Raw genomic sequence first — 15,456 nt, 5'->3', positions numbered from 1 at the left:
ACGTAATCCTGTTAGTCTTTGTCCAAGATGGCTGCCGTGAAGAGAGAGTGGACGCTGGCGCGCTTTAGCTGCCGCTGCTCTCTCTTCACATTGTGTTTTTGATATTTTGTTTTTGGACTGAATTCTGTTTTTAATTTGTGTTTCTGTGATGTCTTTATTATTTATTTTATTCTGATTATATGTTTTTTATTCCTGTTAATCTCTGTAAGGTGTCCTTGAGATGTCTGAAAGGCACCCAAAAATAAAATTAATTATTATTATTATTATTTAGAACTGAGATGAGGAAAATCTTTTTCACACAGTTGTGAATTTGTGGAATTCTCTGCCTCAGAAGGCAGTGGAGTCCAATTCACTGGATGCATTGAAACGATAGTTTGATAGAGCTCTAAGGGCTAGCGGAATCAAGGGGTATGGGGAAAAGGCAGGAACGGGGTACTGATTGGGGATGATCAGCCATGATCACATTGAATGACGGTGCTAGCTTGAAGGGCCGAATGGCCTACTAGTGCACCAATTGTCTATGTATCTTTGTAACCTCACCCTAGAGCTCAGGCCGTCAAGTCTTGGCAACATCCTTGTAAATCTTCTCTGCTCCCTTCATATAGTATCTTTCCTGATGTGTAGATATTATGTCTGACTTGCTTTCTTGTGTGCGCTGTCTGTGTGTGTGCCTGTGTCTGTGATAGGAATGTGGCGAGCCCGTGCCAAGGGACAGTCCAATAGACACTTCGCGGATCGAGTGGATCCGGATGGGGACCACGGTGGCCACCAACGCGCTGCTGGAGCGGAAGGGGGAGCGCATCGCTCTCCTGATCACCAGAGGTTTCAAGGACCTGCTGCACATCGGTAACCAGTCCCGGCCAAAGATATTCGACCTGGTGAGTCCTCACAAGGGCTGCCGTTCTATTTTGCAATTGCTGAGGCATCGAAGCAGTAAGTTACTGATCTCAAATTAATGAATCGGCCGGGGGTGACGGTAGCCATGGCCGGCTGAAATCGCAGGGATCTTTGTGAAGCAACAAAAGTAAAGGAATTCCCTCTTGCTTAGCCTCTCTCGTGCTACCCCGGGCAACCCTGCTCTCTCCTACTCTGCCCAGCAATCTCTCTGGTCTGCTCTCACACTCTTTCTCTTTGCATCTCACTATTTATCTCTCATTATCTTATGCCCTTTAGCACTCTAATTCTTTCCCTTCACTTTTGCTCTTTTTGCAGACACTAAATCTCTCTCGACCATAGTCTCATGCACTCTCTCTTTCACATATGTTCTTGACCTGTATTAGTCAGTTTCTCTTTCACACATACTCTCTTTCACTCACTCTTCCTCACATCTCTCTTTCAAACACATTCTTCATCTCTCTCACTCATTGTCTCAAGGGGCTGTCCCACTTGGGCGACCTAATCCGCGAGTTCTGGCGAGTTTGCCCTCGACTCATACTCGCAACTTGGTTGACACTAGGTCGTAGGAGGTCTTTGTAACTCTCCTTCATGCTCGAGAGTGGTCCCCGTGTACTCGAGGCCACAGCTAGGTCGTGGCGGTTTTTTCAACATGTTGAAAAATGCCCGTGAGTAAAGAAAGGTCACCATGGAAAAAATCGATACTTTTTTTACTCGTAGGTTTAGTCATAGTAGGTCGGCAAGTTAGTCGTAGGTAATCAAAGGTAGTTGAAGGTAGTCGTAGATAGTCTTCATCATAGTCGAAGGGAGGTTGAAGGGAGGTCTAAGGAGATCAAAGGAGGTCGTCTTCACTCTCCACTATTCGGTGTCCAATTTTCCCGAAGTTAGTCGTAGCTAGTCGAAGCTAGTCTTCAAAATAGTCGAAAGAGGTTGAAGGAGGTCTTCTACATAGTCAAAGGAGGTCTTCAACATTACATTTTTTCAAACTCTCCTAAGCTCTTCTAAACTCGCCAATTAGGTCGCCCAAGTGGGACAGCCCCTTAACTCTCTCTCTCCCACACATTCTATCTCTCATTCTTTTTTTCACTCTCATTGTCTCGCTTTCCGTCTCTCGTGATGCCATGTCTGTCTTTGACACCTCTTTCTGAAATGTTCCCTCTCCCACTGACTTTCTATCTCTCTCTCTGTGACATTTTTTCTTTCCTTCTCTCTCTGTTTCTGACATGTTCTTCCTTCGCTCTCTCTCTCGCTCTCTGTAGCATGGTTTCTCTCCCTCTGCCACTGACACATTTTTTCTCTCTCTGACATGATCACTCTATTTGTCTCTGACTTTTTCTCTGTATCTCTCCCTCTCTGACACACTCTCTCCCTCTGACGCAATCTCTCTCTCTCTCTCTCCCCTCTCTTGACACATTCTATCTCCCCCGCTCTCTCCCCCTCTCTCTCACTCTCTCTCGCTGACCCTTTCTCTCACTGACACGTTCTCTCTCTGTGCTCTTTAGGAGATAGTGATGCCTGAGGTGCTGTACGAGGAGGTGATTGAAGTTGATGAGCGAGTGGTTTTGCAGCAGGCTGGATGCCAGCTGCCCAAGTCCGATGTACTTGAGGTCGGCACTGGTAGGTTGCCTCCACACCGGCACTGGGCCATGCCAGAGTTTACCAGCAACCTGTGGGATATTGCCCTCTTATACCCCCTTTCCCATGGCTCTCAACTCCTGCCCTTCATGCAACGTGGTGCTTATGCATTTAAAATATATCTCCACTTCTTTTTGAAATACAGTTGCTGACTCCATTACCTTCACGTGAGGCGTGCGTGTGTTGCCTTCTCTCCCCAGGCCCCTGACCATGCTGTATTATTTAAAGGAGAATATGAGCATTGTCCCCCTACCTTGTTCCGTTGAACAGTCTGAGAGGGGCTGACGATTCTTAATCTTCGGAATTCCAAAGCCTGCAACTTCTGTCTCTTGGAGTCTGTCGTCGGGCACCTTCTCATGAAATGGAATGACCAGAACTTGATACAATACTCTAAATGCAGCCTTACCTAAGTCCTATAAAGCTGCGTCATCTCTGTATTGTGCTGATCAAACTGGTAGAAAGCAGAGACCCTCTCTGGCAATGTTTCTCACGATTCCTTATGGCGTCTTATAGAGTGGCATCATGACTTCCAGGGGAGCATGGGTGAAGCTCAACAGATTTGGTGCTGGAGTTGGGCGTTTCAGTGCCAGCATGTGGAGATGGGGGCTCCGCCAGAGCCCAGCCTGTGAATGCGGAGCAGAACAACAGACAGCCAACCATGCAATCTCTGGGTGCCCGCTCTACCACCCACCATATGGACAATAGATAATAGGTGCAGGAGTAGGCCATTCGGCCCTTCGAGCCAGCACCGCCATTCAATGTGATCATGGCTGATCATCCCCAATCAGTACCCCGTTCCTGCCTTCTCCCCATAATCCCCTGACCACTATCTTTAAGAACCCTATCTAGCTCTGTCTTGAAAGTATCCAGTGAACTGGACTCCACCGCCCTCTTGAGGCAGGGAATTCCAGACTCACCACTCTCTTTGTGAAAATTTGTTTCCTCATCTCTGTTCTAAAGGGCTTACCCCTTATTCTTAAACTGTGCCCAATGGTTCTGGACTCCCCCAACATCGGGAACATGTTTCCTGCCTCTAGCGTATCCAAACCCTTTATAATCTTATATGTTTCAATAAGATATCCTCTCATCCTTCTAAATTCCAGAGTATACAAGCCCAGCCGCTCCATTCTCTCAGCATATGACAACCCCGCCATCTCGGGAATTAACTTTGTAAACCTACGCTGCACTCCCTCAATAGCAAGAATGTCCTTCCTCAAATTAAGGGACCAAAACTGCAAGCAATATTCCAGGTGTCGTCTCGCTAGGTCCCTGTACAACTGCAGAAGGATCTCCTTGCTCCTATACTCAACTCTTGTTATGATGGAATGGAAATGGAGCTCAGGGCCTGGCAGACATTGATGCAGAGACACCAACCTGGCTGCTCAACACCCGGCTTGAGATCTAACTATCCCTTTGGTTCATTTATGTTTCATTTGCAAGAAGAAGAAGAAGAAGAAGACTTCCTGACTCTTATACTCAATGCCCTGACTGATGAAGGAAGTCTTTACGGCTTTATCTCACAAGCATGTGCTGCGTGATCTCGTGTCTCCTCACCTGTCTCTCTGTCTGTAGAGTCATATAGTGCAGAAATAGACACTTCGACCCCATGTATCCACACCAATCAACATGCCCAACCCACTCTCGTCCCACCTGCCTGCGCTTGGCCCATCACCTTCTAAAACTATCCTATCCATGTGCCCGTCCAAATGTCTCTTAAACAATATGACAGGCTTCAATTATCTCCTCCGGCAGTTTGTTCCATACACCCACCACCCTTGTTCTGTTGTCTTCTCACCTGTCTCTCATCTATAGTTGTCTGAAGCCCTGGGGACCGTTTGCTAATAGCGTTAAAGGCTGTGTGTGTGTGTGTGTGTGTGTGTTATATAGGAGCCTCAGCTGCCGCTTGGTGTTTTGCAGGATCCACGGGCGAGCGTGTGGAGGTGTGGAGGCGCGTGGACCTGGTACAGCTGGAGGACCAGCTGAGAGGCGTGCTGGCGAGGGGCATCCGCAGCCTGGCCGTGGTGCTGCTGCATTCCTATACGTGAGGCCTCGGCGCTGTCCTGTCCCCCTCCAACCGGCAGCAAGACCGGGCTGCCTGACACCCCAATTCAAACCCCCCCCCCCTGCCTCACTTACCTCATCCTGCCTCACTCACTTCAGCGGTTCTCCTTCCTGGACTCGGAAGCTCTGAAGCATTAATGCACAGAGAGATCCTGGGATCCAGGGCCATAACTCCCTGAAAGTGGCAACTCACGGCACAGTGGCAAAGTGGTAGAGTGGCTGCCGTATGGAGCCAGAGGCTCAGGTTCGATCCTGACTACCTGTGCTGTGGGTTTTCTCTGAGTGCTCCAGTTTCCTCCCACACTCCAAAGATGTACAGGTTAATTGGCTTCGGTAAACTTGCAAATTGTCCCTATTGTGTATAGGGTAACGTTAGTGTGCGGGGATCGCTGGTCGGCGTGGATTTGGTGGGCCAAAGGGCCTGTTTCCACGCTGTATCTAAACTAAACTAAACTAAACTATCTCAAGTAGATACAGTGGTGAAGAAGGCTTACGGTATGCTTGCCTTCATAGGATAAGATTCAGAAAGTCACATTTTAATAAAACTTTGTATAGGTACACATTTGGAATATTGAATGCAGTTCTGTCACTCCATTTATAGACAATAGGTGCAGGAGTAGGCCATTCGGCCCTTCAAGCCAGCACCGCCACTCACTGTGATCATGGCTGATCATTCCCAATCAGTACCCCGTTCCTACCTTCTCCCCATATCCCCTGACTCCGCTATCTTTAAGAGCCCTATCTAGCTCTCTCTTGAAAGTATCCAGAGAACCGGCCTCCACCGTCCTCTGGGGCAGAGAATTCCACAGACTCACAACTCTCTGTGAGAAAAAGTGTTTCCTCGTCTCCCTTTCAGAAAGGATGTGGAGACTTTGGAGAGGAGGTTTACCAGAATCATGCTTGGAGAGGGGGTATTAGTTAAAAGGAGAGGTTGGACAAAGTTGGATCGTTTTCTCAGGAACGTCGGAGACTGAGGGGAGACCTGACGGAAGTATATAAAATGATGAGAGGTCTAGATAGGGTAGACAATCAGAACCTTTTTTTTTTCCCCTGGGTGGAAATGTCAAAGACTAGAGGTCAGAGCTTTAAGATGAAAGGACAGATTTTTACATTGAAGGTGGTGGGTGCCTGGAACATGCTGGTGGTGGAGGAGGCAGATATGATAGTGGCGTTTAAGAGGCATTTAGATAGGCAGATGGATGTACAGGGAATGGAGGGATGTGGATCATGTGCAGGTAGAGGAGATGAATATAACTTGGCATCATGTTTGGCACAGATATTCTCAGCTGAATGTGCCTGTTCCTGTGCTGCACTGTTCTATGTTCATGGCCGTTAGTCTCTACGACACCTTTCATCTCAGTGCCCTTGTTCTTGTACATTTCTAATTACCTCTGAAGTATGTGAGACGCATGCCGACCAAACTGGGTACGGACGGCGGATTCCCTACCCTGAAGGACATCAGTGAACCAGCGAGTTTCTCCCACAATCCGGTAGCTTTATGGTTACCATTACTGAAACAAGCTATTTAATTACTTCCAGATTTAAATTCCCACTGTCTCTGCATTAAAGCTTCAGAATGTCTGTGATGATGGTTCTTGACTAGGAACCTAACCTCCATGTTCCCATGATTATAGTCAAGGAGTCATAAAGCACAGAAACAGGCCCTTCAGCCCACCTCATCCATGCCAGCAAACTAGCCCCGTCCAAGCTAGTCCCATTTTCCTGCAGTTGTCCCATATTCCTCTAAACCTTGTCTATCCTGTACCTGTCCAATTGCCTTTTAAATGTTGTTATAGTACCTGCCTCAACTACCTCCTCTGGCAGCTCATTCCATATATCCACGACCCTCTGGGTGAAAAAGCTTTGTCCCTCATGTTGCTATTCAATTTTTTCCCTCTCATCTTAAACCTCTCGTTTTAGAATCCTCCACTCTGGGGAAAAAAGACATGCCCTTCATCACCTTGTACACCTCAATAATGTCGCCCCTCAGCCTCCTACACTCCAAAGAAAAAAGTTCCAGCATATCCAACCTCTCCCTATAACTCAAGCCCAGGTGAATCTCTCCTGCACCCTTTCCAACTTAGTGACATCCTTACTGTAGGTGGGTGACCAGAACGCAGTCCTCCAAGTTTGAAACATAAATCCTGATGTTGGCCAGTAACAGGAGATAATTTGTATCCACTGGGTGAAACTGGTTGTCACTGTTGTTTGGAAGTTCTAAATGATCTACAAGGATGGGGTTGTGGGATCCAGGAATGACCTTGGTGCACAGAGAATTCTGATTCTCCACTGCATGGAGTCTATCCAGAGCAGGCGATGTCTATGAAGGGCGCGCAGCATCGTCAAGGACTGCTCTCACCCCAACCACAGACTGTTTACCCTCCTCCCATCTGGGAGGCGCTACAGGTCTCTCCGTTCCCGGACCAGCAGGTTCAGGAACAGCTTCTTCCCTGCGGTTGTTACCCTACTTAACTCTGCACCTTGGTGATTGCCAGTCATCCCCCCCCCCCTCGTACACTCCTTCCCCCAGTGACTGATCCCCTCCCCCGAAAATTGCACTACGGCTACTAGCTACTATATATTTTACTGTTCTACTATTCTATTTTCGCACTTCTGGTTAAGATGCTAACTGCATTTCGTTGTCTCTGTACTTGTACACTGCACAATGACAATAAAGTTTCTGAAAGACAATCTGAATCTGAGATTGAACGCTCCCTGTTGGGTAATCTTTCCTTAGAACACATAGTGCTGGAGTGAATCAGCGGGTCAGCAGTACCTGTGGAAAACATCGATAGGTGACGTTTCGAGTCGGAACCTGTGTGGAATGAATCAATCTGAAGAAGAACCTCTCCACAGATGCTGCCTGACCCGCTGAGTTACTCGAGCTGTGTGTTCCATGCAGGATTCTGGCATCTATAGCTCCCTGTGTTGGAGCACCTTTCTCTTGCCTTACTGGTGCCCGTGTAGTGTGACGTGCGGCCCTGCTGTCTTCTCTCCCCCAGGTTGTCCCAGCACGAGCAGCAGGTGGGGCAGCTGGCCAAGAAGTTGGGCTTCCTGCAAGTCTCCCTGTCCTCAGAGGTGATGCCCATGATCCGGGTGGTTCCCCGCGGCTACACCGCCTGTGCCGATGCCTACCTAACGCCCTGCATTCGCAGCTACATCACTGGCTTCCGCGCCGGCTTCCAGCGCACGCTCAAGGTAAAGGGCTCACAACCGCAACTCTTCACAGTGCAGTTTCGTTCACCAGTCTTATTTAACCCCATCGGTGATCCCTGCTGCCCTCCTGCTCTTCCACCATGTTCTGACCCAGACTCATTGCTGCAGTCGCATGTCTTTCCTCAGCCCGGAAACAAGGAACTGCAGCTGCTGGTTTGCAAAAAAAGGACACAGAGTGCTTTTGTAGTAACAACCTCACAGAGGCCACAGCGTTAGACAATAGACAATAGGTGCAGGAGTAGGCCATTCGGCCCTTCGAGCCAGCACCGCCATTCAATGTGATCATGGCTGATCATCCCCAATCAGTACCCCGTTCCTGCCTTCTCCCCATATCCCCTGACTCCGCTATCTTTAAGGGCCCTATCTAGCTCTCTCTTGAAAGTATCCAGAGAACCGGCCTCCACCGCCCTCTGAGGCAGAGAATCCACAGACTCACAACTCTCTGTTAGAAAAAGTGTTTCCTCGTCTCTGTTCTAAATGGCTTACCCCTTATTCTTAAACTGGCCCCTGGTTCTGCTCCCCCAACATCGGGAACATTATTATGTTCCCGATGTTCTCCTGAGAACAGATTTCCAATCTGAAGAAGAGTCCCGCCACAAATCATCACCTATCCATGTTCTCCAGAGGTGCTGCCTGACCCGCTGAGTTACTCCGTGATTTTGTGTCTTTCCTTGCCACTTACCCGTACCAACCAACACTTTACACGCTGTCACTTGCATGCATGCTTCCCCCCCCCCCCCCCACCCCGGGCAGGACGGGGCCTTCTCAACACTGTGGCCTTTTCCTCCACCCCCAGGACGTGCGGGTGCTGTTCATGCAGTCGGATGGCGGGCTGACCCCCATGAGCAAGTTCAACGGGTCTCGGGCTATCCTGTCTGGGCCGGCCGGAGGGGTCGTGGGCTACGCCGTCACCACGCACGCAGACGGGGGGACTGAGCCCGTCATCGGCTTCGACATGGGTGGTGAGTGCCACACCGGCCGTCCCTCGACCACTCCGGCACGTCTAGGTTTCTTATTGTCACGTGTACCAGGGTGCAATGAAAAGCTGTGTTTCACATGCCATCAAATACATCAGATATATACTACTCATAAATACCATCGTCAAACTCAAGTACCAGTAGTTAGAGCAAAGGGAAAGATACAGAGTGCAGAATATAGTTCTCAACATTGCAGAGCATCAGTTCCACAGACAAAGACCAATGTCATGGAACTCCCATTTGCCTATCCACTGACTCTCAACCCGAAACGTCACCTGTTTGTTTTCTCCAGAGATGCTGCCTGTCCCGCTGAGGTACTCCAGCATTTTGTGTCTGTCTCCAATGTCATGGAGTCATACAGCACGGACCTCCCCGGAACTATCCTGAGTTCCTGAGGTTATTCCCTGTTTTCACCTACCTCTTCCCCTGGAATTAAACTGTGTTCCCATATACTCTGTTGTTATTTCATTATTTCATTTTCATATGTTCCTCATCTGTGGAATTATCTGCTGTATCTCCCTCGGATTATCATGTTAGAACATAGAACAGAGCAGCACAGAAACAGGCCCTTAGGGTCCACAAAGTCTGTGCTGAACATGACGCCAAGTTAAACTAATGTCCTCTGCCTACATGTGATCCATATCCCTCCATTCCCTGCTATTTCCACGTGCCCACCTATTGTATCTGCCTTTATCAACACCCAAGGCAGTGCGATCTAGGCACCCTCTTGGCCCTCTGTGTTAAAAAGTACGCCCCGCCCATCAATTCCACCCCCTCCTATTTCATCTTCAAGTTTTGCCCTCTATTCTTTTGACATTTCCACCCTGGGAAAAGTGTTCTGACTATCCACCCTACCTATGCTTCATAATATTATCAACTCCAATCAGATCTTCCCTCAACCTCCGATATTCCAGAGAAAACAATTCAAGTTTGTCCAAACTCTTCTGATAGCTAATGCTCTTTAATCCAGGGAGCACTCTTTTGTAAATCTCTTCTGCAGCCTCTCGAAAGGTCCACAACCTTCCTGGAATGGGTGACCAGAACTGCACATGCAGTCGAACCAATATGTATATAGCTGCAACTTGACTACTTGACTCCTATATTTTTCCTGTACATTCAACATCCCAATGGGAATCTTAGATGACCTTGGTTGACCAAGGTTCCCTTATCGTACCATCGCTGTCCTTCCTCCTTACTGGAACATGCCGGTCCTGAACTCTAATCAGCTGGTCTTTAAACAACTCCCACATGACAGATGTGGACTTGCACAATAACAACTGTTCCCAATTTACTCTCCTAAACTCCTGCCTAATAAAGCTGAAATCTGCCTTACTTCAATTTTGTTCCTTCCCCCAAGGGCCAAATGCTTATTTATAATTATTTTTAAACTTATCGTTTTGTGAAACAGTTCCCAAAATACTCCTCCACTGAAACACTAGTCACCCGACCAGGCTCGTTTCACTCCACAAGTTCCAGGGTGGTCCCTCCTCGAGTTGGACTATCCACATACTGTTTCAGCAAATCCCTTTGGCACAGTCTCAGTCAGTACTGGGGACGTTAAAGTCACCTACTGAAACAGCCCCGTTTCTTTGGCATCTTTCCCTAATCTGTCTGCATATTTGCTCCTCTGTCTCTCGCTGGCTATTGCAGGCCTATTGTACAATCCCATCAGGCCCGCCCATTATCTATCTACACGTCTGTTCTTCACTCTCCTGCTGGCTATTGGGGAATCTACAGTACAATCCCACCAGACCCAGCAATAATATGACCACATATTCGTTCCTCTTTCTCCTGCTGGCTGTTGGGGGGCTGAGAGTATAATCCCATCAGACCCATCCATAATCTGTTTACATATTTGCTCCACTATCTCCTGATAGCAAGTGGGAAGCCTACAGTACAATCCCGTCAGACCCACCAATAATCTCTCTACTTATCTGTTCCTCTATCTCCCGTTTGCTATTGGGAGGCCTGTGGTATAGGCCCATCACACCCATCAATATGTTGTCTACATATCTATCACCTGCTGGCTTTTGAGTGGCCTACTGTGTAATCCTGTCAGACCCATCAATAATCTGTCCACCTCTCTGCTCCTCTATCTCCCAATGTCTATTGGGTGGGCCGACCGAATAACCCCATCAGACCCATCAATAATCTGTGAGACTAAGACATCGGTGAGACTGTGAGACATCGGTGAGACTAAGCGGAGGTTGGGCGATCGTTTCGCCGAACACCTCCGCTCGGTCCGCAAGAACCTACCTGACCTCCCGGTGGCTCAGCACTTCAACTCCCCCTCCCATTCCCCGTCCGACCTCTCTGTCCTGGGTCTCCTCCATGGCCAGAGTGAGCAACACCGGAAATTGGAGGAACAGCACCTCATATTCCGCTTGGGGAGTCTGCATCCTGCGGGCATGAACATTGAATTCTCCCAATTTTGTTAGCCCCTGCTGTCTCCTCCCCTTCCTCAGCCCTCGGGCTGTCTCCTCCCATCTCTCAGCAAGCGGGCTCCTCCTCCTCCTTTTTACTTCCTTCTCCCCACTACCCCCTATCAGTCTGAAGAAGGGTTTCAGCCCGAAACGTTGCCTATTTCCTTCGCTCCATAGATGCTGCTGCACCCGCTGAGTTTCTCCAGCTTTTTTGTGTACCATCAATAATCTTGTCCACATATCCATTCCTCTATCTCCCCCCGTCTATTGAGGTGCTGACTGTATAATCCCGCCAGACTCACCTTCTGTCCTCCTCCTGCACCCCCCCCCCCCCCCCGCCCCTCTTTCAGGCACGTCGACGGATGTGAGCCGGTACGCGGGTGAGTTTGAACACGTCTTCGAGGCCACCACGGCGGGAATCACCATCCAGGCGCCGCAGCTCGACATCAACACGGTGGCGGCAGGCGGCGGCTCCATGCTCTCCTTCAGGTACGTTCGGCAGGTGAAGCCCAACCCCCCCCAAACCTCCATGCAACGCCTCCCGAGTCTGAGACCACCGGCTGGGCCACCTGAAGCCCTTCGCTGTTTGATAAACAGTCCAACCCAAGGTGTTCCTCGAGTGTAAAGCTAATTGTATTAACATTGGTTCATTCTTTGCGTGTTATCCAGTCAAATCAAACTGTAAAAGGGGGCACAGAGTGCTAGAGTAACTCATCAGATCAGGCAGCATTTTTGGAAGACATTGATAGACATGTTTCAGGTCAGAACCGTCTTGAGACATGGGGAAATGGTGTATTGGCATAGAATTATAGACCGGTATAGTCATTCAGCATGGAAACTCTTCTGCCCAACCCATCCAGATGGATCCACCAAGATGCCCCATCTACACTAGTCCCACCTACCTGCGTTTGGCCCATAGCCCTCTAAAACTGTCCATGTCCTTGTCCAAATGGCTTCTAAATGTTATTATAATCCCTGCCTCAACTACCTCCTCTGGTAGCTCATTCCTTACACCCACCCTCTGTGTGAAATTGTGATCTGAAATGTGCTTCCTGCTGGCAGTCAGCAACGATTCAACCACAGCTTCTCCAGGGTCTCAACCCAAAATGTCACCCATCTATGTCTTCCAGAGATGCTGCCTGACCCGCTGAGTTACTCCAGCACCTTTGTGGTACCAACTTCCAAGCTTTTATATCTTTTGCCTGATGGGAGAGGGGAGAAGAGTGAATGACTGGGGTGTGAGTGGTCCTTGATTATGTTGGCTGCTTTCCCAAGGCAGCATGAGTGTAGATGGTGGGGAGTCTGGCGTGTGTGATGGACTGGACTACATCCATAAACAATCTACAATTCCTTACAGTCTTCGGCAGAGCTGTTCCCAAACTATTACTCTATGACTAAGTTGTGATACATCGCGTTAGGATGCTTTCTACAGTGCATCTGTAGGTCAGCGAGAGTTGTTGGAGACATGCCGAACTTCCTTAATCTAATGAAGAATTAGAGGCTTTAGTGGGCATGCATCAGAGTGGTTGATCTAGGACAAATCATTGGTGATATCTATGCATAGGAACTTGAAGCCAATCTTTCCTGTCCCGCCTGCAACTGGTCCGAAACACCGCAGTGAGACTCCTGACGGGCACCCGAAAAAGGGACCACATCACCCCAATACTGGCCCCTCTCCACTGACTCCCTGTGCGGTTCCGAATAAATTTCAAGATCCTTCTTTATGTTTACAAAGCCCTTAACGGGCTTGCCCCACCTACATCAAAAGTCTGCTTACCCACCACACCACCTCCAGGTTCCTCAGATCGGCCGACTTGGGGTTACTGATCATCCCGCGGTCTGGGCATAAGCTCAGGGGCGACCGCGCCTTTGCGGTTGCAGCTCCTAGACTGTGGAACAGCATCCCTCTTCCCATCAGAACTGCCCCCTCCATCGACTCTTTTAAGTCGAGACTTAAAACTCATCTTTACTCTCAAGCCTTTCTTGATGTCTCTGAGGGAGTGCTCTCTGTATGTATTTATGTATGTACTTAATCTATGAACGACTGTTGTATAACGTTAGTACCTCCACCAATGTAAAGCACTTTGGTCAACAAGAGTTATTTTTTAAATGTGCTATAGAAATAAAAGTGACTTGCCTTGACTTCTCCACCATCTCCACCGGCACCATTGATGCTGACTGGGGCATGTTCTCCATCTCGCTTCCTGAAGTCGATGACTGGCCCTCTCGTCTTGCTGACTTGATGGGAGGCGCCAATGCTGACTGGCCAAGGGGAGAGGAAGATAGCACAGCCAGCGGCTCTTCTGGATAGCCCAGCTACCTGAGCCCAGGCAGATGGGGCATTGTCAAATACAACACACAACAGATCGACACAAAAAGCTGGAGTAACTCAGCGGGACAGGCAGCATCTCTGGAGAGGAGGAATGGGTCGAGACCCTTCCTGAGACTGAAGGTCAACCATTCCTTCTCTCCAGAGACGCTGCCAGTCCAGCTGAGTTACTCCAGCTTTTTCATGTCTATATCCGGTTTATACCAGCATCTGCAGTTCTTTCCTACACAACACACAACAAACAATACAGCACATGTTCAGGCCCTTCGGCCCACAATGTCTGTGCCAACATGATGCCAAGTTAAACTAATCTCCTCTGCCTGTACACATAGTTTAGTTTATTATTGTTGTCACATGTACTGAGATACAGTGAAAAGCTTTTCATTCTGTGCTATCCAGTCAAAGAAGACTACACTATTACAATCAAGCTTTCCACAGTGCATAGATAGTGGATAAAGTCTGATTAAAGATCAGTGCAAGATAAAAGTCTGATAAAAGATAGTTCAAGGGTCTACAACGAGGTAGATGGGAGGTCAGGACCTCATTCCAGCTGATGAGAGGACCGTTCAGTTGCCTGATGACAGCTGGGAAGAAACTGTCCCTGAATCTGGAGGTCTGCGTTTTTCACACTTCTGTACCTCTTCCCTGATGGGAGAGGGGAGAAGAGGGAGTGACCGGGGTGCGACTGATCCTTGATTATGCTGATGGCCTTGCCGAGGCAGCGTGAGGTGTAGATGAAGTCAATGGAAGGGAGGCTGGTTTGTGTGATTGTCTGGGCTGCGTCCACAATTCTCTACAATTTCTTGAGACATGATCCACATGTTAGATAGAGTTGGGTGACGTTGTATAAAAGAACAACGTAGGGCTTGGGGCCTGGTCCCCATACGGATGGCATGGTGAGGGTGAGCATTAATGTGGTGCCTCGGCAGACCCGCTGACTCTGTGACGCGTTGCCTCTTCCAGGTCAGGGCTGTTTGTCGTTGGTCCGGACTCGGCCGGAGCCCACCCGGGTCCCACTTGCTACAGGAAAGGTCAGCGTCTGCATCCATGAATAAACCCGCTCGACGCTCCGCGCCCACGGCCGCTCAGGCTGCCCAGCCTGCATGTCGCCAACACTCTGTCACTCTCTGCCCTATTGCTGGGCACCGCACTGCTGCAGAGCTTGCTAGACCCACAGTGGAGGCGAACAGTCAAGCCCCTTCAGCACACGGAGTCCAAGTTGAACATGATGCCTAGTTAAACTGATTGCCTCTGCCTGCATGTGATCCATGTACCTCCATTCTCTGCATATCCTGCTATCTAAAAGCCTCTTAAATGTCACTATCATATCTGCCTCCACCACCACCCGCTGAAATCTTTACAGTGCCTCTCAGGTTCCCTTTCAATCTCTCCCCTTTCACCTTCAACCGATGCCCTCTAGTTTTAGACATCCCTACCCTGGGTAGTGGGCAGGTGCTATAGACCTGCACGGGAAGGTAGACGCTCCCGCCCCCACGAGTCTCGGGCAGATGGGGCTCGTCAGCCTGGGAAGGCAGTCCATCTAGGAGAGGGAAAACTCTGATTTAAAACCTCCTCTGCCTTGTGGCCATATCCAGTCATGGAAAAGGCTCCAGGAGTAAACCTCAAGAAAATCCGGAGTCGGAGCCCCTAAGGCAGTTCGTCGTTGTCTACAACCTCGCTCTGGCAGCTCCTGCGACGGCGCTGGTGCCAGACTGTAACGGCCCTGCTGTTCCTTTGGATCGATCAGCGATGTGGAGAGGGGAGACGTGCTGCATGGGCAACAGCCTGTCCTCCATATGACATCGCCCAGGCTGGCATCCGACCACACATCACCTGCAAACTAGGATGCATCCCCTATGGTCAGTCATGACCGAAGGGGGCCTACTGTACTGTACTGTATCCTGGGAAAAAGATATTGACC

At 49.2% G+C, this 15,456-nt stretch overlaps 1 protein-coding gene across 5 annotated transcripts in view; it reads left to right on the top strand.

Annotated features, from left to right (window-relative positions):
- oplah (5-oxoprolinase, ATP-hydrolysing) overlaps window positions 1-15,456 on the top strand; it is a 51,930-nt gene that overhangs the window by 8,721 nt on the left and 27,753 nt on the right. For all 5 annotated transcript variants that reach the window (XM_033044967.1, XM_033044957.1, XM_033044946.1 and 2 more), the window contains exons 3-9: window positions 687-878; window positions 2,397-2,511; window positions 4,447-4,570; window positions 7,593-7,788; window positions 8,603-8,768; window positions 11,557-11,695; window positions 14,499-14,566. In XM_033044967.1, coding sequence (XP_032900858.1) covers window positions 687-878; window positions 2,397-2,511; window positions 4,447-4,570; window positions 7,593-7,788; window positions 8,603-8,768; window positions 11,557-11,695; window positions 14,499-14,566 — 1,000 coding nt within the window. The remainder of the gene's footprint in view (window positions 1-686; window positions 879-2,396; window positions 2,512-4,446; window positions 4,571-7,592; window positions 7,789-8,602; window positions 8,769-11,556; window positions 11,696-14,498; window positions 14,567-15,456) is intronic.

The sequence above is a fragment of the Amblyraja radiata genome, chromosome 2, assembly GCF_010909765.2.
Source record: "Amblyraja radiata isolate CabotCenter1 chromosome 2, sAmbRad1.1.pri, whole genome shotgun sequence".
Lineage (NCBI taxonomy): Eukaryota > Metazoa > Chordata > Chondrichthyes > Rajiformes > Rajidae > Amblyraja > Amblyraja radiata.
The sequence above is the reverse complement of the archived record's forward strand: the minus strand, read 5'-3'. Positions and strand labels throughout refer to the sequence as shown.